Below are 17985 nucleotides of genomic sequence, written 5' to 3'. Positions count from 1 at the left end.
CTCAAGAGGCGGGCGGTGCAGCAGTTAAGAGCAGGGGCTCTGGGCCAGTACTGTCCGGATATCAGTCCTGGCTTGGCCTTCGACTTGCTGTGCGACCCTAAGCAAGGGGCTTAACCTCCCTGAGGCTTGGTTTCCGCATCTGAGAAATGGGCCTAACACCATGCCTGCTGGGCAGGATCACCGTGAGCAGTCAACGTGATCATGAACACGCGGAGCTGGAGCAGGGCTGGTACCCAGCAGCGCGCCATGCACGTGAACGGCTGTCGCTGCCACACCTGCTGGAACCCATTCACCCCAAGCAGGCAAATCAGCTGCCCCGCTGAGGCCAGTCCCACTTCTGACTCAGTTGTCCTCACAGCCAGAAAGGCTGTGCCCTCTTCGGGTCAAGCTCTCCCGCTCTCTGAGCTGCCTTCTGCAGCAGATGGGAGCCCCTCCCCCGCACTGCAGGCCCCTGGCAGGAAAGAGCAGAGAACAGCTCTCTCCCCCAAGGCGTCTGGGGAGACCCCCACCACTGCAGGTCCAGCAAAGGTGCCACAGGCCTGCCCAAACCTCTGGCTCCACCTGGAGACTCTGCTTTCTGCTGACACCTCGTTCTGTGGTGAAGCAGTGTGGGCTTGTGCGCAGAGCCTTGCTCTGGGAGACCAGAGTTTAAGGTCCAGCTTCTGACTTGTTGAATAGCCTTCAAGTTCCTTCCCCTCTCTAAGCCTCAGTTTCCATGCGCCGCCCCCCCCGCCACGTAAAATAGGAATAATAATAATGTCCTCCTCATAAGCTTGCTGCAAAGGATAAATGAGTTAATACCCGTATAGGCACTTAAATGGAGCCTTGCACCCAGTAAGCACCCAATACATGTTGCATGGTGCTGTGACAGAGGAGCAAATTGAGGCCCAAAGTGGGAAAGCCGCTTGCCCAGAGCCTGAGCTGGGCAGCCTGGTTCCTGAGGCTGCACCGGGGGCCACCATGCTGCGCCCTGAAGGGCCCCTCGAGGGCCCGGCCCACAGCAGCGCTAGGGGAACGGTGGTCATCTCTGACCTCACCCAAGTGCATGCACACACCCAGGGAAGGAAGCCACATCCAACCTGTACATTTATTTACAAGGCACAAGCTGAGAGCAGGTGGGGGACTGCCTGATGGCTTTCCCACTCCCCCTGGGCCTGCTGACCCCATCATCCAAAGCCATGGGTGACCCTGGGGCTGAGGGCCCCGAGTGGCTGGGCTGGGCCCGCCTGGCCCTCAGGCAAGCTCGGGGGTGGTCTCCCTGTCCCCCAGGCCTCTCCCCTCCCCCTCCGCCAGGCCTGGGCTGGGCGTCCTTCTCTCACACAGAGTTCCTGTGTGTTGGTGGTTGTCAGGAAGGTGGGCGGGGGCCGGGCCCAGGCCAGATGGTGTGTACTCGGTCTTATCTGTTGGGAGTGGGGAGGAGGGCGGGGGCATGGAGGTCCTCTTTCACAAAGCCTGCTCTGTCTCCCCTGGCAGCTGGGCCTCAGGAATTGGCCTTGCTACCTTCCTGCCCCACCAAGGGCCTCCCATCCACAACTGCAGAAGCCCCGCATGCTGGGACCCCCAGCCTTCCCGTTCCAGCTAGGAGCAAGCCCAACCCAGGGATGCCCCAGGTGAGGCCAAGCAGGGGTCACCAGGGCAGCAATTCCAAGAGGGGGAGCCAGGGAGGGAACAACAGGGCCTGTGGCATCTGGGCTGTGGCTCACGGGGCCAGGGCCCTGTCTGGGGAGGCATTAGCAGGATCGATTCAGGCCACATCTGAGGCGGCTCACATCGGGGAAGCAGTCGCTGCGCGGGGTCGTGGGGAGCCCCGAGCCTCCCAGCCTGGCGCAGCCTTGTCCTAGCCAGCCCACCCTGGGGATCTGGCCTGTCTGCTCTGGCCTTCTGGGCTGTGTGGCCTCAGCCCCGGCCACCGTTCGGCTGCGTCCAGGCCTCAGCAGCTCCTGGGGCTCAGACCCCCAGAGCCATGAGTGCCCCCGAGCTGCTGATCTTCTTGAAGCGGTTTGCAGCACTGACAGCAATGAAGTTTTTCTGGGGGAGGAGGGAGAAGGATCCCAGTCAGCCTCAGGGCAGAGGAGAAACTGGCACTGCTGAGCGGCTCCTAAGACCTCCTTCATTCCCCAAAGGCCAGAGGCTAGAGAGGGTGCAGTACCAAGAATGGCCACAGGAGGTGCCATGATACCATATCTTCCAGGACCCCTTCCTTCATTCAGCAGGTAGGGCAGCCAGACCTGAACACCTCTCTGCTCTAGATGCTCCAGTGGTTCCTATTTCGCTCCAACTAAAATGTAAGCCCCTTGCCATGGCCAATGAGTCCCTCCACCCCCTGCTTCCCATTCCGCTCTGCCTTCATCTCTCTTCACCCCTTGCTCATCCCACTCCACCCTTACTGGCCTCCTAGCTGTTCCTCATGCTTGCCAACCATGCTTGTGCCTCAGGGCCTTTGCACTGGCTGTTCCCTCTTCCTGGAACACTCTTCTTCCCAGTACCAGCATGGCTAACTCCTCACCTCCTTCAGGTTTTTTGTTCACATGTTCCTTCTCAGTGGGCCCTTCCTGACCACCCTACTTAGAAGTGCAACCTCTCGCCTGGCACTCCTGACCATCCTTATTTTTTTCTAGAGCCCTTCCTTAACCCCTTCTAATAACTCCCCACCCTCTATCTAAACTAAGTCCACAAAGACTAAAATCCTTGTCTCTTTTGTCCACTGGTGTACTCCTGGTGCCTAAAAGTAGTAGATGCTCAATAAATATTTGTAAAATGAAGGGAAGGGGCCTGTGATGGGGCCAGAGATCTTTTCCTGAGCCTGAGCTTCAAATGGACACCCCTCCCCAGGGTGGAGGTGGTGGGTGAAGGGTCACTGCTCCAGGACAGGTACCGGAACAAAGAGATAAAAGCCAACCCTGTTTCCCGGACAGGGCTAGGCCTGGTCCATAGAAGCTGCCAAGGCAGGGCTGGTGGGGCCTGGGATCTGCCAGGAGCTCTTCCCGCCTGCAGCCCCTCCTACCTCCCCACCCGCCCAGTGGTACCTTCCAGCGCCTCTTCATGAGGTATTTCTTAAGCAAGATCTGGGACTTAAGGCGTCGGTTACAGCGCTTGGCTTTCTCTGCCAGGTTGTTAAGCCAGGGGTGGGCAAGGCACTGGGCAGCGCTCATCCGGGCCCTGTGGGAGGGGGCAGTGTGGTGAGGGCGGGCGGCATGCCTGTGAAGCACCAGAACCCAGCCAGTCCCGGCCTTCTTCCTGCCCTGCTGGCGCACATGCACACACACACACACACACACACACGTACACACACATATGCACGCACACACACACACACACACACACACACACACTGGGCTTGCACACACGGGGGCTGTGTCCTCATGTGAGCCTCACGTCTGGTCCTTGACAAGGAGGCTGGAGACAAAGTCTTTGGCCTCGTCAGACACAGCCTCAAAGGTTTCGCCGTCAAAGCTCCAGTCAGCGCAGAGGACGTTGTTCAGGGTCTCCGTGTCATCGTCTCCCAGGAAGGGCGAGAGGCCGCTCAGCCTGGAGAGATGGGGTGTCAGGGGGCAGGGAGGGGATATGGGAGATACTGAGTCACCTTTGGGGGCTCAAGGGATGGAGGCAGATCCTGGGAGGCAGCACTATGTGCTGAAAAGAGCCCCAGCCTCCTGAGGGAGACAGACCCAGGTTTGAGTCTGGCTGGGTGACTTTGGGCAAGTCAGTTCCCCTCTCTGAGCCTCATTCTTCTCATCTGTAAAATGGACATAATCATCCCAGCTTCCCAGGGTTACAGTGAAGAAGAGGAATGATGAGTGTACAAAAAAAAGTCTGCTGCCTCCCTGCGCCCACCCTGGGTCATCGAGAATCTGCTGTCCAGGAACCTAGGCTAGGACACTATGCCTTTCGGGGCCTTCATTTCTCCATCTACAAAATGGGTACAAAGTTCCCCTTTCCTGGTTCCCCCTAGCACACCCAAAATCCCAACAAAACCCTGACCGAGGGAGTGGGGAGGTAGAACCGACCTCACCAGGACCCCAAGGCCAATTTTGGCCTCAGCTGCCCACCCATGTGCCCCAATCCCATAAATACCACACTCCCTCAGGACTCACAGCATATAGGTGATGACCCCCATACTCCACATGTCTGTCTTATCGGAGATTTGGTCATAATTCACCACTTCAGGTGACAGAAACTCTGGGGTCCCAAAATTCACCTTCAGCTTCTCATTGGGATTATACCTGGGAGTGAGAGCACGAGCTCAGAGCGCAGCCCCCAGCCCATTCCCCGCAACCTCTGCTCTTCCCCTGTCCCCTGCCCACCTCAGACGCTTGCCCTGCCCTCCCCACCCACCAAGGGGGTACCTCCGTGCCAGGCCAAAGTCAATGATCTTCACCAAATGGCCCGTGGTGTTGACGCACAGGATGTTCTCTGGCTGAGGAGAAGGGGGTGGCCTGGATTGACCTCTGACCCAGCTCACCCTGCCTCCCCACCCAGGTCCACCCAGGGCCCAGGCTTTCTGGACCAGAGCCCCAGGCTGCCAGAATGGGCAGCCTGTCAGAGACCCCCAGACCTGCTTGCTCCAGGCACAGATGAGGACCCTGAAGCCCTGCGAAGGACTTCCAGGGCTGGGACTGTCCTCTCCTGGCCTCCTTGCCCCCCTACCCCCACCCCACCGGTGTCCGTTCAGCTAAGGCTCCTGGGAATCGTGTGGCCCCAGCACAGGTGAGTGTATGAATGACTTTCCTGTGAGGCCAATCCTTCCCTGCTCTGGGCCTCCATTTCCTCCTCACGTGACACAAGGACACAGGACTAATCTGAGGTTGCAAGGCAGAAGCGTTTTAAGTAGTTAACAATGGTTAAAAGGCAGGAGACTTCACACAAAAACCCTGCTTTCCTGATCTTCGACACCTCCTGAAACCCCAGAAGCCCTAGCTATGTGGCCACACGGCACCTGGTGTGTGTCGCCACTGTCCCCTGAGCCGGGCGCTCGGCCCCCAGTTCCCGGGTCCTCCACTGCCCCAGGCCAGGCCCTTATTCATCAGAGCTCCGTGGGCATTTGACTAGAGGGCCCTGACAATGTGCATTCGGAAAGTGCTTTTTGAACGGACGCAAACCTCTAATGACCTTAACAGCTCAACCTGGGTGTTCCAGCAAAACAGGGAAAAGAAAAGAAAGGTCCCAGGGTACGATCTTTTGGGGGTGCGAGGCAGACTCAGACCTCCTTCTGGAGGACACAAGACTTCCTGAGGAGCCCTGGGAAGGGCCTTCAGGCCGTGGTTCCCCCAACTTACTTGACCGTGAGACCACTTTTTGATGAGAAACTTATTGCTACCCTGAAAAAACACAGTTTAGGATAAAGAGCCTTAAGACAGCTTCTTCCCGGGGCACTATGCTTTAACTGGGGACCCTGCTTGGCCGCCAGAGCCACTGGCTTTCACGGGGCACCAGCAGGCCTCCAGCGCTGTGTGCAGCTCCAACTAGAAGCTCAGGAGTCACCCTATGCTTTCCTTTCCCTGTCTTCTACCCCCTCCCGCATCAGCAGATCAGGTTGGCTCCATCTTCAGAACATACCCATTGTCTGGCCACCTCCCATCCCTCCGCCACGGCCACTGGTGCCAGCCCCCCACCACCTCTGCCCTTGGTCATGACAACCGACTCCTAGATCCCCTGCTGCCATGTTGGCCCGTTGAAACCCATCTCCTTACCCTCCTGGCTTCCGGCCTGCATAGCTGCCCCGGGGGCCATCAGAAGGCGCTTACAGCCCCAACAGCTCTGACCCGGAACCAGCCTGGAGCCGGTGTGGGCCGGTCCCCTGCCTGCTTCTGCTCGAAGGCTCTGGCCCTTGCCTGCTTCTCCAAGTTCACCTTGTCTGTCTCCCCGTTCCTCTCATGTGCTTTTCATGACACTTGGCACGGTTTAAAAGGATCTATTGTAGGAATGTCTGTTTCCCCCACTGACCTGTAGGCTCCCGGGGACAGAGGCGTGTCCTTCGTCATCCCTATGGTAACCCCCCACCCCGCGGCCGACTTCACATCCCAGGCGCTGCCACGTGTGGCCACAGCTGGCTGAATGCACCACGCCTGCTGGCTCTCCCTGACCCGTTCCGCGCAAGGCAGTGAGCAAGGTCGGCGGAGAGATACAAAATATTCTTTTACGGAACGTTTTTGCTAGTGCCTAGCACGTGTATGTTGCTGCGCTGAGGCTATACCTCACGGACGTGTTTTCCTGACTCCCCTTCTAGAACGTAAGTTCCAGGAGGGCAGGCATCTTCGTCTACCTCCTTCACTGCTGGATCTCCACCACCTAGAACCCTGCCTGCCATAGAGTAGGCTCTCGACAGATACTTGCAGGATGCATGAACAAACACAGCGCCTGTGAGGGGCCAGCACCGAGGCAGACACTTCAGCAATGCCTAGCAAGTTCTATGCGTGAGATGCTGAGCTTGGTTGGGGCTCGCAGGACAGAGGCTGTGTGCTTAGTACTACTACACTAGAAGCCCCTGAGAGCTGGGGCTAAGTCTTGTTTACTCTCCGTTGGATACCTCACTCCTGGTACCTAGCAAAGCCTCAATAAACCTTTGGGATCTACAGCTAGAAGGGTGGAGGGAAGGAGACTAGGCTGGATGGGAGGGGAGAGGGCTGGCTGGTTGCAACCCTGGTTTCAGGGGGTCAGCTTCTGCTCCCGAGCCCTCCCAGGAGGCCCCGGCCCCAGTACCTTGAGGTCCAGGTGCAGAACCCACATCTTGTGCATGAAGAGGATCCCGTCGCAGATCTGCCTGACAAACACCATGGTGTCCACCTCAGTCAGCTGATAGTCCTCATCCACAATCCTCTCGAAGAGCTCGCCGCCCTCGATGCTGTGTGCACAGAGCCCTCTACAGGCTTGCTTCCGGGCCGGCTGGCACCCCCACCCGGCCCCCTGCCCCACTGCCGACACTCACTACTCCATGAACAGGACTATCTCGTGCGAGGTCTCGATGGCCGCATAGAGCTGGATCAGGTTGCGGTGGTTCAGCTGGTTCATCACCTCGATCTCAAGCTTCACCATTTCCTGGGCACCAGGGAAGCCAGGGGCACCAGCTGAGTGTCACCGCTCCTTGCCTTCTCCCCTTCCATACCTTTGCTCTTGACTGGCCCTGTCAGGCCTGGCCTAGACCACTGCCCGGCCTCCTCCTTGCTGGCCTCCTTGCCTCCCATCTCTCCCCACCCGGAGCCCGTGTCCACGCCACCGGTCATTCCGGCCAGGACACTGTTCCTCCTGCCTGAATACTCAGGTGCCCGAGGGCCAGTCCTCCGCTCACCACTCTCCCCACTGCACCCTCTCCCTGGGCCTTCTCCTCAAGTCCCAGGACATGCCATTCCATGCAGATGTGACCGATTCCCAAATACGCATCTCCACCTCTGAGCGCGCCCTTGAACTGCAGGCACCAACAGCTCCCACGGCCTGACTGCCATTCCCCTGGGATGGCTAAGAGATCTCCTGGAACTCTCAGGTCCAAATGAAACCGTTGCCACGGCCCCCGCCCCACAGCTGAGTTGCCCTCGGTTTGCCTGTCAGCAAGAGCGCCCGCCCCATCGCCCAGGGGTACAGGACATAAAGCCAGGAGCTGTCCCAGATTCCTCTCATTCTCACACCCGTCTAGAGGGAAATCCCTCTAGATTTCAAATCCAGTAACTTCTTGCCGGCTCCACCACTGCCTTCCTGGCCTAGGCTGCCATTACTTGTCACTTTCAGAAAGGGTGAACGCCAACCGTCACAATGGTAGCTTGAAGTCGGCCGTGGTAGGAATACTGACACCAGGGAAATGGCTAAAAGCTACAGATCGGGCCTCTCCCCCTGCCCGTCCCCTCAGCCCCCAGCATCACATCAGTGCCCCAATTTTTCCATTTTTCCCGTGATTCTATTCCTTCATTCACATCTTATTCTACCCACCGCTTCCTCAAGAGGCCTGACCTCACCACCCTATCTTAACAGCCCCCATCGGCCCCACACTCCCTGTGCCCTTCCTAGCTTTATTTTCCTTTCTAGAACCGCTCAGTTCCCGACGCCATGTTTTCTGTGTGGGTCATGTTGAGTTGTTTGCCCCTGTCTTGAGCGTGTCGGCCCAGGAAGGCAGGGACTCAAGACACTTCCCTGCCGCTTCCCTAGCACCCAGCACAGTGAATGGCCCAGAAAAAGTACTCACTAATTAATTAATCAAGAGCTGACTCCAATTAATCTCCACAGCACATATGTCTGGAGCATCTACGCTGAGCCAGGTCCATGACAGAGGCCTGGAGACCCCGCAGTCAAGTGGAAGGCTGGAGAAAGGCGGAGTCACGTGGAAAACACATGCCTTCCTGATGTGCACAGAGCCATGATCGAGAAGCAGGACCGCAGGGCTCTGGAGCTTCTCCTCATGCCCCTCCCAGGCTCCAGGCCTCCGCGCATGCTGTGTCTCTGCCCCAAATGCCCATAAGTTCCCGTCTCGGTTCCCTTGACTCAACCCAAGGGTCCCCCACAGGTCTCTGTCGCTCCTGGCCTCACTCCTTCCTTCTCACAGTCCCCTCAGCTTGAGGCTCTCTTCCCCGCCTCTCCACGGGAACCAGCTCCTCCTTTGAGCCTTCATTGGAGAGAGACCGGCCAGCTGAATCTGGAGGCTCCTCCACAGCCCCCTCCAGACCCCTGCCTGACCTCCACCTGACCCCCGTCTGACCCCCACCCTAGCTTTCCTGAGCTACGCCCTCACCACAACAGGTGGCGAGGTGGTTATCACCCCCTCACACACCTGACCCCCTGACCACATGAGCCTCTGCCTACATTCACTCATTCATCCACTCTTTCATTCGTTCCCTAAACAAACACTGCCTCGGCGTCCTCTGAACTAGGCCTGGGCCAGGTGTGGAGGCACAGCTCTAGACGCAGCCTGATTACCTTGGCACTCCCTGGTGAGGGCGCAACCATATTCATTTCACTTAGGGAACCCCGTGCCCAGCGCAGGGCCTGGCCCAGAGCCCACGCTCATCAGCGTTTGCTGGACTGAACCAAACAGAAGACAGGAACGTCCTGTGCCTAGAAGGGGAAGTCCCCAGGATAAGTTCACCAACTGAAGTGTCTTGTTTATGGGTAGGGGCTTCAGGTCCCTGTGGCAGGGTTGTCTGTCTGTCCATCTATCTGAATGACATCTTCAGCGCATCAAGGTTCACACACCAAGCCCCTGGGGCAGACATATGGGTGGAGGGAGGTGAGAGGTACCCACTCAAAGGACCCCCTCCCCTTCCCACGTAGCCAGCCCCTACTACCTTGTCTTTGGGTGTCTGTTTCTTGATGACCTTGGCTGCCAACTTGAGGCCTGTGGCTTTCTCTGTGCAGGTACAGACTGCTCCAAACTTGCCACTGAAGAGAGAAGAGGTGGGGAGTGAGGGGGTTTCCAGGGGCACAGGGCTGAAGTAGGGCGTCTGTGCTCTGCTCCTGTCTGGGTCCCCCTCTGTGAGCTGGGACGATTGCCCCAGCCAGCCTGACTCCCTCCTGAAGGTGGGAGCTCTGTGGCAGGGACCGTGGCTGAACCACACCAACCATGGGCACAGGATGGGTAGACTCATCCACAGGCTGGCCCCTGATGTGACAACTCACAGCCTTGTGGTAACCATGGGCCCTGGGGCTCTGGGCCCTAGGAGAAGGCACCTGGAGGGCTTTTTATGAAGCTCTTTGAGGGGGGTCACGGTGGTGCCTGTAACTGAAACAGACAGGAAAATACTGTTCGCTTCCTATGGGGAATGAATCAATGATCAATGGTGTGTCTGTGTGCGAGACAGTGAACCGAGTGCATATCAACCCATGTGACAGCTTGCATACGAGGGGGTAAGTAACCATGCAGAAGTAATTGTGTCCATGTAGATCATGTCCAATCGGGGTGTGTCTGGGCCTTGCACGGGAAAGATGTGAGGCCCTGGGGCTCGATGCTCTCCTGCCCATGGGCCAGGGGCTCGGGGTCCCAGCTCTCACCCGCCCAGTGCCTCCTTGGAGTTCATGCTGAATTGACTGCTGACGTTCCCGGGCCTCAGCTCCACGATGCGGTGGGGAAAGGGGGCTGGGGGTGGCGGACAATCATCTGGGGAGGCAGAGCAGAGCCACCACGGTCAGTGCCAGGGGCTGCTGGGGAGGCGCCCCAGCACCACCCCCTCCTGCCTGGCCTGGGCCCCACCCAGGGAAGTTCACCAAGTGATACCTGGGGGACAGCTGGCTCCGGGTTAGGGGCAGGGGGCCCAGTTTCCAGTTTCAGCTCTACTACCAACACACAAAATGGCCTTGGGACTCTGTCAGAGGGGGCTCAGTGTCTCCTGGCACAACAATGGGGACAGCTGATTGGACTTCTCAGACCCTCCCACATGATAAGGAATGAAGTCTCCATCCCAAGCTATCTCCATTTCCATCAAAGAAAGAAAGGGTGGGGGGCGGGATGATCATGGTGGAGCGCCAGAGAGGCGTGGCTATGTCTGAATGATGGGGTAGGTGACGGGACCTGCCTACCATCCCCTCTAATTACACCACAAGCTGGCCCCTCCTCCTGAACGGCTGCCCAACGTGGGCATGACCCAAGGGCAGGGGGAGGGCCAGGGAGGAGACCGGGACCCAGATGTTTGGTAGAGAGAGGCTGCCACCTAGCGGCAACCACGGGGAACAGCGGGCCCTGGCGGCTCACAGGCTGAGTCATGGGGAATGGAAACCTCTTTATAAATAGCAAGAGGCAGCAGGGAAGCCTGACTGGTGATGAATCTGACGGCCCTTGGAGGTTGTTCAGGTCCCGTCACCCCAAGGATGTGATTTCTGGAGGGGGCAGGGCAGAAGTCTCTGCTGCTGCTTGGGGGAGGAGGCAGGGCTCCTGGCTGCTGCCCAGCCGCCAGGCCCTCCCACCCCGTCTTGGTGGCACTGTGCTGCTGACCCGGCAGGCTGGCCGGGCTTCCAGGGCACCTCAGCCTGGAGGAGGGGGGTGTCAGGACACTCTGGGCTCTTCTGACCCCATCTCACCCCACCCCCAGCCCTGCCGCACCCCCACCCGGGCCCTTTCCCTATTCACCTGCTCTCCAAGCTCGCTCGTGCCCAGTGGCTCCTGCTGCCCACTGACTAAACCACCCAACCACCAGCTCCTTGTCTGATCATCAGTTGAGGCGGCTTCACAGTCCTGCCCCATCGCATGTGCCCAGCTTCCTTGGTTGCTGCTCCCATACACAGGCACCTGTGCTCCTCAGCTCATGAACCTGCTATGGCTCTCTTGACCCTCCCTACCCCCTCCAGGATGTCCTTTAACTACCAAAGCCTGGCCTTTGAGCCCTTCTACAGACTGACTTCAAATTCCACTGTCCAGAGAGTTGGTGCTGCTCCAAAACCTGTCTGCTTTTTTTTTTTTTTTTTTTTCCAAAACCCCGTTAGAGACAAAGTAGAAGAAAGTCAAAAGTGAGCTCTGAAGTGGGTCTGTTTGGACAGGTTCAAATCCCATCCTAGCTGTGGATTTGGGGCACTTACTCCATTTCCCTTTCCCTGAGCCTCCGTTTTCCCATCTATCAAAAGGACTAGGGATTTATACTTCTTAGAGTTGTGTGACACCTAGATGGGTCAGCCTGGGTGAGGCGTGGCTCAGAGCAGCTCAGTCCTCTAAACCGGGAGACGTGGGGATACCTGGGGAGCCCCGTGCCCTCCCCAGTCCCCACCTGCCCCTGGCCTACCCAAAATCTGGAAGCAGTCCTCCTCCCTGGCTGTGAGACAGAGGGCCTGCCCCACCTCCGATTTCTCCGAGGGAAGAGCCTGGAACTCGATCCCCCTCGAGGTGTCCCCTTGCACCTTAGCCTGGCCAGCCTGGCCTGGAGCCTTCTCTCCTGCTTCCTTCTGGCTGTCTGCCAGGATGTTCTTCCCTCCTTCTGCTGCCTTGGCGGGCCCGGGATCTGTGGGGCTGGGGGTCACAGGCACCCCTTCAAAGATAAGCTCCGATGCCTCACTCAGAGGTTTCTCAGCTGGCAGCTTCTCAGGTCTAGAATGTGAGAACACAGGTAGAGGTGATGCCTTTAGCACTGCTTCTGCCTCCGGGAGGCCTCGATGCTTCCAGAGCCTCTTCTGCAATCTGGAGCTGATACAACCACCCCCCACCCCACCCCCAGTCCCCACCACAGCCTCAAATGCATGGGGTGAGGCATCCAAATTCACTTTATACGAAATCAAGGGACGTTAATAATACCATGCAGGTCTGTGGCCATTACCTTGACTATCAATGCACTAATAGATCATTAATATCTACTAATAGGATTGTTGTTCTGGTTAGTCATTAGGTGGCTACAATTAGGGAGATTATGGAGCTCTTGATTCACACAAACTCTGGCAATGCAATTGATTAATGCATCAGTGATACCAATGTATTAATTGATATCAATACATAATTCAGCCTGACGTAGTGGTAGTATTGTGGTTTGCAATTTATCACTAATATCATTCATGTGATTAGCATTAAGGTAAGTCTAATGGATTGCCTTATAAGACTGGTGCTATATTATGGTTATGAAAGCATTAGTAATGATCTATCAATCTGATGATTAGTCATTATTTCATATTATAGTAAGAAAAATGGTTATCTTTTCCTCCTGATATCTCAGTCCTGCCCTCGGCTAGAACCAAGTTCATGGAGTAAGGGGGACGCTGGCCTCCAGATGCTTTGTGAAGAGGTCTTCAAGGACCTCTCTGTCTTGACATTCCAGGTGTCTATGAACTATCACCAAGTCCCGGTTTCTGCAGGGGCACAAGGTAGGAGAGCCAATGCCCAAGACAGATGCTAAATATCCAAACTGCCCAATCCAGCATGGAACACAGTGACGATGAGGCCCAAGACAGAGGAGCTAAACGCAACGACTGCAGAGCCTCAAACCCCTCCCCACTGCCCGACAGGGGACGTTCACCTAGAGATAATGGCGGGGCAGCTGGGGCTGTGCAGAAAGGCGGGCGAGCCCCTCCTGGCCCCTGCTTGGCCCTCCACTGCCTTCTTGTGAACCTTGGGCTCTCCGGGGCCCTGGCTGCCCGAGGCCTCCTGCTTGGCATTGGGCTTCTTGACGCTGGCCTCGGCTGTCGCGGTCTGCTGGGGCAGGGCTGCTGGCGGCCCAGCACTGCCCTCCGCAGGGCCCCCACCCAGGTCGCCTTCTCCTTTGGGGCCCTCGCTGCTGGTGGAGGGTTGGGCCAGGGCACCATCCTCTTTCTTTAGGGCAGCAGCTTTGTCGTCTTTCTTCAGGGTGGGTGGATCAGGCTCTTTCTTTGGATGTGGGGTCCCAGGTTCTTTCTTTGCATCTGGGGTCCCAGGGCCTTTCTTTGGATCTGGTGGACCAGACGCTTTCTCTGCAGCCAGAGGTCCTTCACCTGCTGTACGTTTAGGTGCCTCGTCTGCAGAGGAAGTGAGATCCCAGTCAGGGTCCACCGTCTTCCCCCAGCCAGGCTGACCAGTGACCAGCTCTGGGCCCAAGTCCCCACCTAGGCAGCAGTTTGCAAATACTTGTCCCACTGAGGCTCTGGGGCCGTTTCATGGGCTCTAGAGATGGGCTGCTGGGGCCTTGGAGGCCCCTGCGGGAGACTTCTGGTCCTCTAACACACCTTGATGCCCCCACCATCGCTCGCCCTGAATGTTTAGGCGCCATGCACGGGGGCTCCACATTTTCCCAGTGTCTCCGGGGAGGGCTTCCGGTCGGCCCTCGACCCAGCCCAACCTTACCCAGAGATTGTTCTAATTTCTGGGTCCTTCACGCACCATACAAAAAGGCCTGGGACCCAGAACTCCCGCTGAGGAATGGGCCCGGCCCTGGAGTCCAACAGCCCTTCCCAGGCTCCTCCCTCTGTCTCCTGCCCCAGCTTGGCACCTGTTGATGGGCTCTGGATTCCCAGCTCCACTGTTCCGTTTTCTGTCGCCATGAGGCAGGGAGGCGTGTGCTTCTGCTTGTCTAACTCAAGTCTTTCTAGCTGCAGAAAGAAGAGTGAGGTGTGTCAGGCTGTCAGATTCTTCCTCTTGCCTGGCAGAGAAGAGCCAAGGCCAGCTGACTGAGGGAAGAGAGGTACCCGGAGCAGAGAGGGGCAACCTGATGGCTGCCTGACTTGCAGCGGCTGCCCAGGAGCTCTCCTGGGGCAGTTGTAAGGGACTGGGCTGGGTGGGCAGAGGCGGAGGCAGGGGCGCAGGCAGGGGAGGCGGGGACGGAAGAGAGGATCTCTTACACCAGGGGCCATGCAGCCCGGACCGCCACCACCTGTCACTCTTGGCCCCCATTCAGAGGACACGGCATTCTTCCCACAGCCCGACCGGGGGGGGGGGAGGGGGGAGAAGAGTGTTGGAACAAGCAGGAAGAGAAAAGGGAGGGGGCACCTGGGCCCCTGAGGGAGCAGCCGTTCCCCAGGCCTTGCCCAGTATCGCTGGCTTGGACGGGATCAGGCAGGGGGCCTGGCACAAGAGGGGTTCCCCGGCAGGGCCAGAGGACAAGATTATGCTCAGGCTGAGCCCTGGCTCTGCCCACCTGCATGCCACGTCTCCTGGGGTTGCCCAGAAGCTGGTGAGAGCCACGCAGGCCCAGGGGATAATCACCCTCACCCCACTGCCCAGCTCTGTGCCCATGATCCCTGCTCCTGGCCTCCAGACCTGCTTGGGGGCATCTTTGGGGAAGAAATTGTCCCAGGGGCACTTGCTCAACATGTCCACGGGCCTGAAAGCATTTTCTTTTGGAAAATGTATTTTTCTTAGGCTCTTGGGGAGACGGAGGCTGGCCTGCTTGGAAGGAGGGGGGCTGGTGGAGAGTCTTTTCCAAAGATCCTTGACTACAGTGGGGAACTGGGGGCCACTCAAGCCCGAGGTGATCAAGCTGAGATGGGATGGGGAGAGGTATGATCCGGAGAGCCTTCCATCATCCAGGGGCTGCCTGCCCAGAGCCTGTCTCTGAGGGGGGCCTTGAGAACCAGCTGGGCTGAGTGCACTGGAAACAGCTCTGCAGGGGGCATCTGGGTTCAGGGCCTCCCCTCCAACTCTAACTCTCCCATGGAGGACACCACCCCTTCCCCCAGAGGGAGGGAGGCGGAAATGACTGGAGAAAGCAGCAGGTCTGACCAAAGGAAAATTATGCAGCTGTAAACAAGATGGACGAGGCCGGGAATGAAAGGATGCGAAGCAACCTCCCAAATGGAGGGGAAACAAAAGAAAGAAATTTAAGCCATGTGCAGAACAGCAAGTACAATATGCTATCATTGGGCAAAAGGGGTAATATATATAATAATATATAAACTTTCACCTTATACACATAAGAATTTCTTTGGGATGACAAGCAAGAAACTGGGGGGCAGGGGTGGGAGGGAGACATCACGGCACACCCTTTTACTTTTTTTTTATTTGCACCATGAAATATGTGAATGGAATACTATTTAAAATGAGTGATTTTTTTTTTAAGTGAGCAAATGTTGGGGTTGTTGGTGGTAGAGGCTAGCAAAGACCAAAGTTGGGGTTCCTTCCCCGGTCTCGGTGACTTCTTGCCCCTCCTGGCCCTCCTCACCTCCGGTTCTCTCCTTCCAGGTGCAGGTGACAGTCTGCCTCTTCTGGGGAGCAAAAATACTAATGAAAGCCTGTCTAGTATTCACTCCGAGTGCTCTTATGTGGATTCACTCATGTGATCTTCAGAACAACCCAATGAGGTAGGTACTACTACAGATGGGGTGACTGAGGCACAGAGCAGTTCCGTAACTTATCCAAAGCCATGTGGGTTGTTGTCAGGGACTGAACTAGGGTCTGAATGAACCCAGGCTCTCCTAGGGGAAGGGAGCTCCCATTTTTATGAGGGCCTGTGGTTAGCTCTATGCATGTTGTCTGAAAATTTCATCTTGATAATAACTCTGTGGGGAGCTTCCATCCTGTTTCCTGGATGAAGATGGCGGATCAAAAGAGTCATGTGCCCAAAGTCACTCCATGAGGGAGTTGAGCCAGAAATGTCCTTCTTCAAAACCCAAGGTCCTCTTTCCTCCCCCAAATCTCCCAGCCTGTGTCTCACCTGTCTCTCCCTGCCCGGTGCCCCCTTTATGGTCTGATAGGATTCTGAAGGCTGCAACGCTTCCTCTCTGTGCTTGCTCTTGGGAGCCCCCGGCCCTCTATTTGTTCGTTCCCACAGCATGTTCTGGTTTCGCGTGAGATGTTGGGCCCTCCTCCTCTGGCCTCCTTTGGTTCCAGGCTGATCCCACCATTGACGGTCTCTGGGAGCCCCTTGAGGGCAAGGGCTTTATGATGCTCACGTGCGTCCCCAGCACAAAGTGTACTTGTCAGGCAGTGTTTGGTGAGTAAGCGACTGACTAGCAAGGCTCTGGACTGGGTTTGTGGGATTACTCGGATACGACGGCCCTTGCTGACATCCCCTTGTTATTAACCATGGTTGTCGGCATCATACTTACTGAGTGTGCACTCAGGGCCAGGCCTGACTCTGCCAAGGGCTTTACCCAGCTCACTGGCTCCTCACAAAAGACTGCGGGGCCAAGGATTAGGCCACTTTAAAGGTGCGGAAGCTGATGCTGAGAGAGGGGAAGGGGCTCGCCCCTGAGAGAGTCACACAGCCACTGAATAGCGGCAAACTATCCGGATTTGAATCCAGCACCACCTCTTGTTGAGACAACGTAAGGGGCTTTATTTGTTACATTTGTTACTGTTATGGTTCCCAAATAAGTAGCATTTCTTAAGCTCTTACTAAGTGGGTCAGGCCCCAGGGTAAGCAACTTCATGACAACCACCGAGCAGTGGTTAAGGAGCTTTGAGACTAATAACCAAGGCTTGGACAAACGCTGTCACTGTTTCCTTACCTACAGGACGAGCCCCTTCCTCATAGGCGTGGTGTATAAAGGATTTAGAACAGTAAGTGCTGTATAAGTGTCAGCTCTTTTCTCCCCGTTTCACAGATGTGACAGGAAAAACTGAGTCACAGGGCAAACTCACAGAACTGGGTTTGAACCGTCTAAGCCCAGGCTCAGCTCAATAACCACTCTGCCCCATTGCCTCTCCCAGGGTGGCTGGGAACACTTAGCGAGCACACGGTATGTAGAGCGCTTGGCACAGCACCGGCAGCACTGTGGGCTCTAGATAATGTAGTGGACAGCCCAGGTAGAGGGCTCAGCTGTCCCGGCAGGCTCCTCCGCGGTCCCTACCGCTGGGATGAGAGGCTGGCCTGGTTCCGGATCCACGGGATTGCCTGCAGCTTGCTCGCCTGCCCAGGGTTAAGTTCAGCTGGGCCAGCTGCTCCCTGGGAGTCCCCGGGCTTCTCAGCACGCCCTTGGAGGCACAGGGGAGGGGCCTGGGGAAACCTCCTCCTCCCGGCCGGGGGCTGCCAGAGACCCTGCCCACCCTTAAAATGGGGCTTTCCCGCCCTGCACCAGCTGTGCAGCCACCCTTTTTGCCTCTCCAGGGGCAGGGCAGGAAGTGGGGCAATGCCAGGACCAATTAAACCCGCCAGGGAAATTAAGGTCAGCAGGATGCAATTATGCCTGTTGGATTTAACAAGGCCAGAAGGAAGATTTCTCCAGCCAGAGTTCACGGCTCCTTAGGCCTCATGCCCTGGATGGCTCTGCATTCCAGAAGCCTGGGCTCTCAGGCTCACCCATCCCTGGGAGAATTACTTGGGAGTGGAGGGGTTAACTTTCCCTGGGCACTGTTTCCCTGGCTCCTGGAAGGAAATTGACCCAGCCAAGAGGCTTTAAAAGGCCCTGCTCAGAAAAGACGTTTCCCGGCCTGACCCTCTCCCTGCTCGGCTGTGATGGAAAATCCAGGGAGTTGAGTAACCTTTCTGACTCCAAAGAGCAGCCAATTCCCCTCACAGCTTTCCTGTGGTCCTGACATGGGAGCCACCCAGGGCTGTTTTCTCCTGCCCTCTCCCACCTCCGGTCCCTAAACCCGGGGCTGTGGCAGTACCTCTCAGGCCTCTGGGGGAGGCCTAGGTAAGACCCTGTCCTTCCTTCCGAGGCTGATAAGCAGAGTCTATGGACACT

General features: G+C 57.1%; 1 protein-coding gene across 3 annotated transcripts; it reads right to left on the bottom strand.

Moving 5' to 3' along the window:
- Nucleotides 1-1947: 1947 nt before the first annotated feature.
- On the bottom strand, nt 1948-13902 carry MYLK2 (myosin light chain kinase 2). Of its 3 annotated transcripts, XM_028118878.2 has the most exons (13): nt 13851-13902; nt 13303-13380; nt 12906-13248; nt 11688-11989; nt 9970-10075; nt 9267-9360; nt 6926-7035; nt 6700-6841; nt 4347-4417; nt 4095-4223; nt 3376-3528; nt 3027-3159; nt 1948-2028 (listed from the first exon to the last, which is right to left on the bottom strand). In XM_028118878.2, the coding sequence occupies exons 1-13, from the start codon at nt 13900-13902 to the stop codon at nt 1948-1950; spliced, it is 1794 nt and encodes a 597-aa protein (XP_027974679.1). The 3 variants fall into 3 exon arrangements, with proteins under 3 accessions (XP_027974679.1, XP_087882388.1, XP_087882389.1); XM_088026262.1 differs by having other exon boundaries at nt 12906-13380; XM_088026263.1 differs by having other exon boundaries at nt 12906-13356.
- Between the last annotated feature and the right edge of the window lie 4083 nt (nt 13903-17985).

The sequence above is a fragment of the Eumetopias jubatus genome, unplaced genomic scaffold, assembly GCF_037043125.1.
Source record: "Eumetopias jubatus isolate StellerSeaLion01/CBP00866 unplaced genomic scaffold, mEumJub1_p1.0 scaffold_9, whole genome shotgun sequence".
In the NCBI taxonomy this organism is placed as follows: domain Eukaryota; kingdom Metazoa; phylum Chordata; class Mammalia; order Carnivora; family Otariidae; genus Eumetopias; species Eumetopias jubatus.
This window is presented reverse-complemented; position numbering and strand designations above follow the sequence as displayed.

Coding starts and splice junctions, on each gene's coding strand:
- MYLK2 (XM_088026262.1), bottom strand. CDS start 13,902: ATGGCGACAGAAAACGGAACAGTGGAGCTGGGAATCCAGAGCCCATCA. Junction 9,361..9,969: donor TCCAAGGAGGCACTGGGCGG/GTGAGAGCTGGG, acceptor TTCTCTCTTCAG/TGGCAAGTTTGGAGCAGTCT. Junction 3,529..4,094: donor GGGGTCATCACCTATATGCT/GTGAGTCCTGAG, acceptor CCATCTCTCCAG/GCTGAGCGGCCTCTCGCCCT.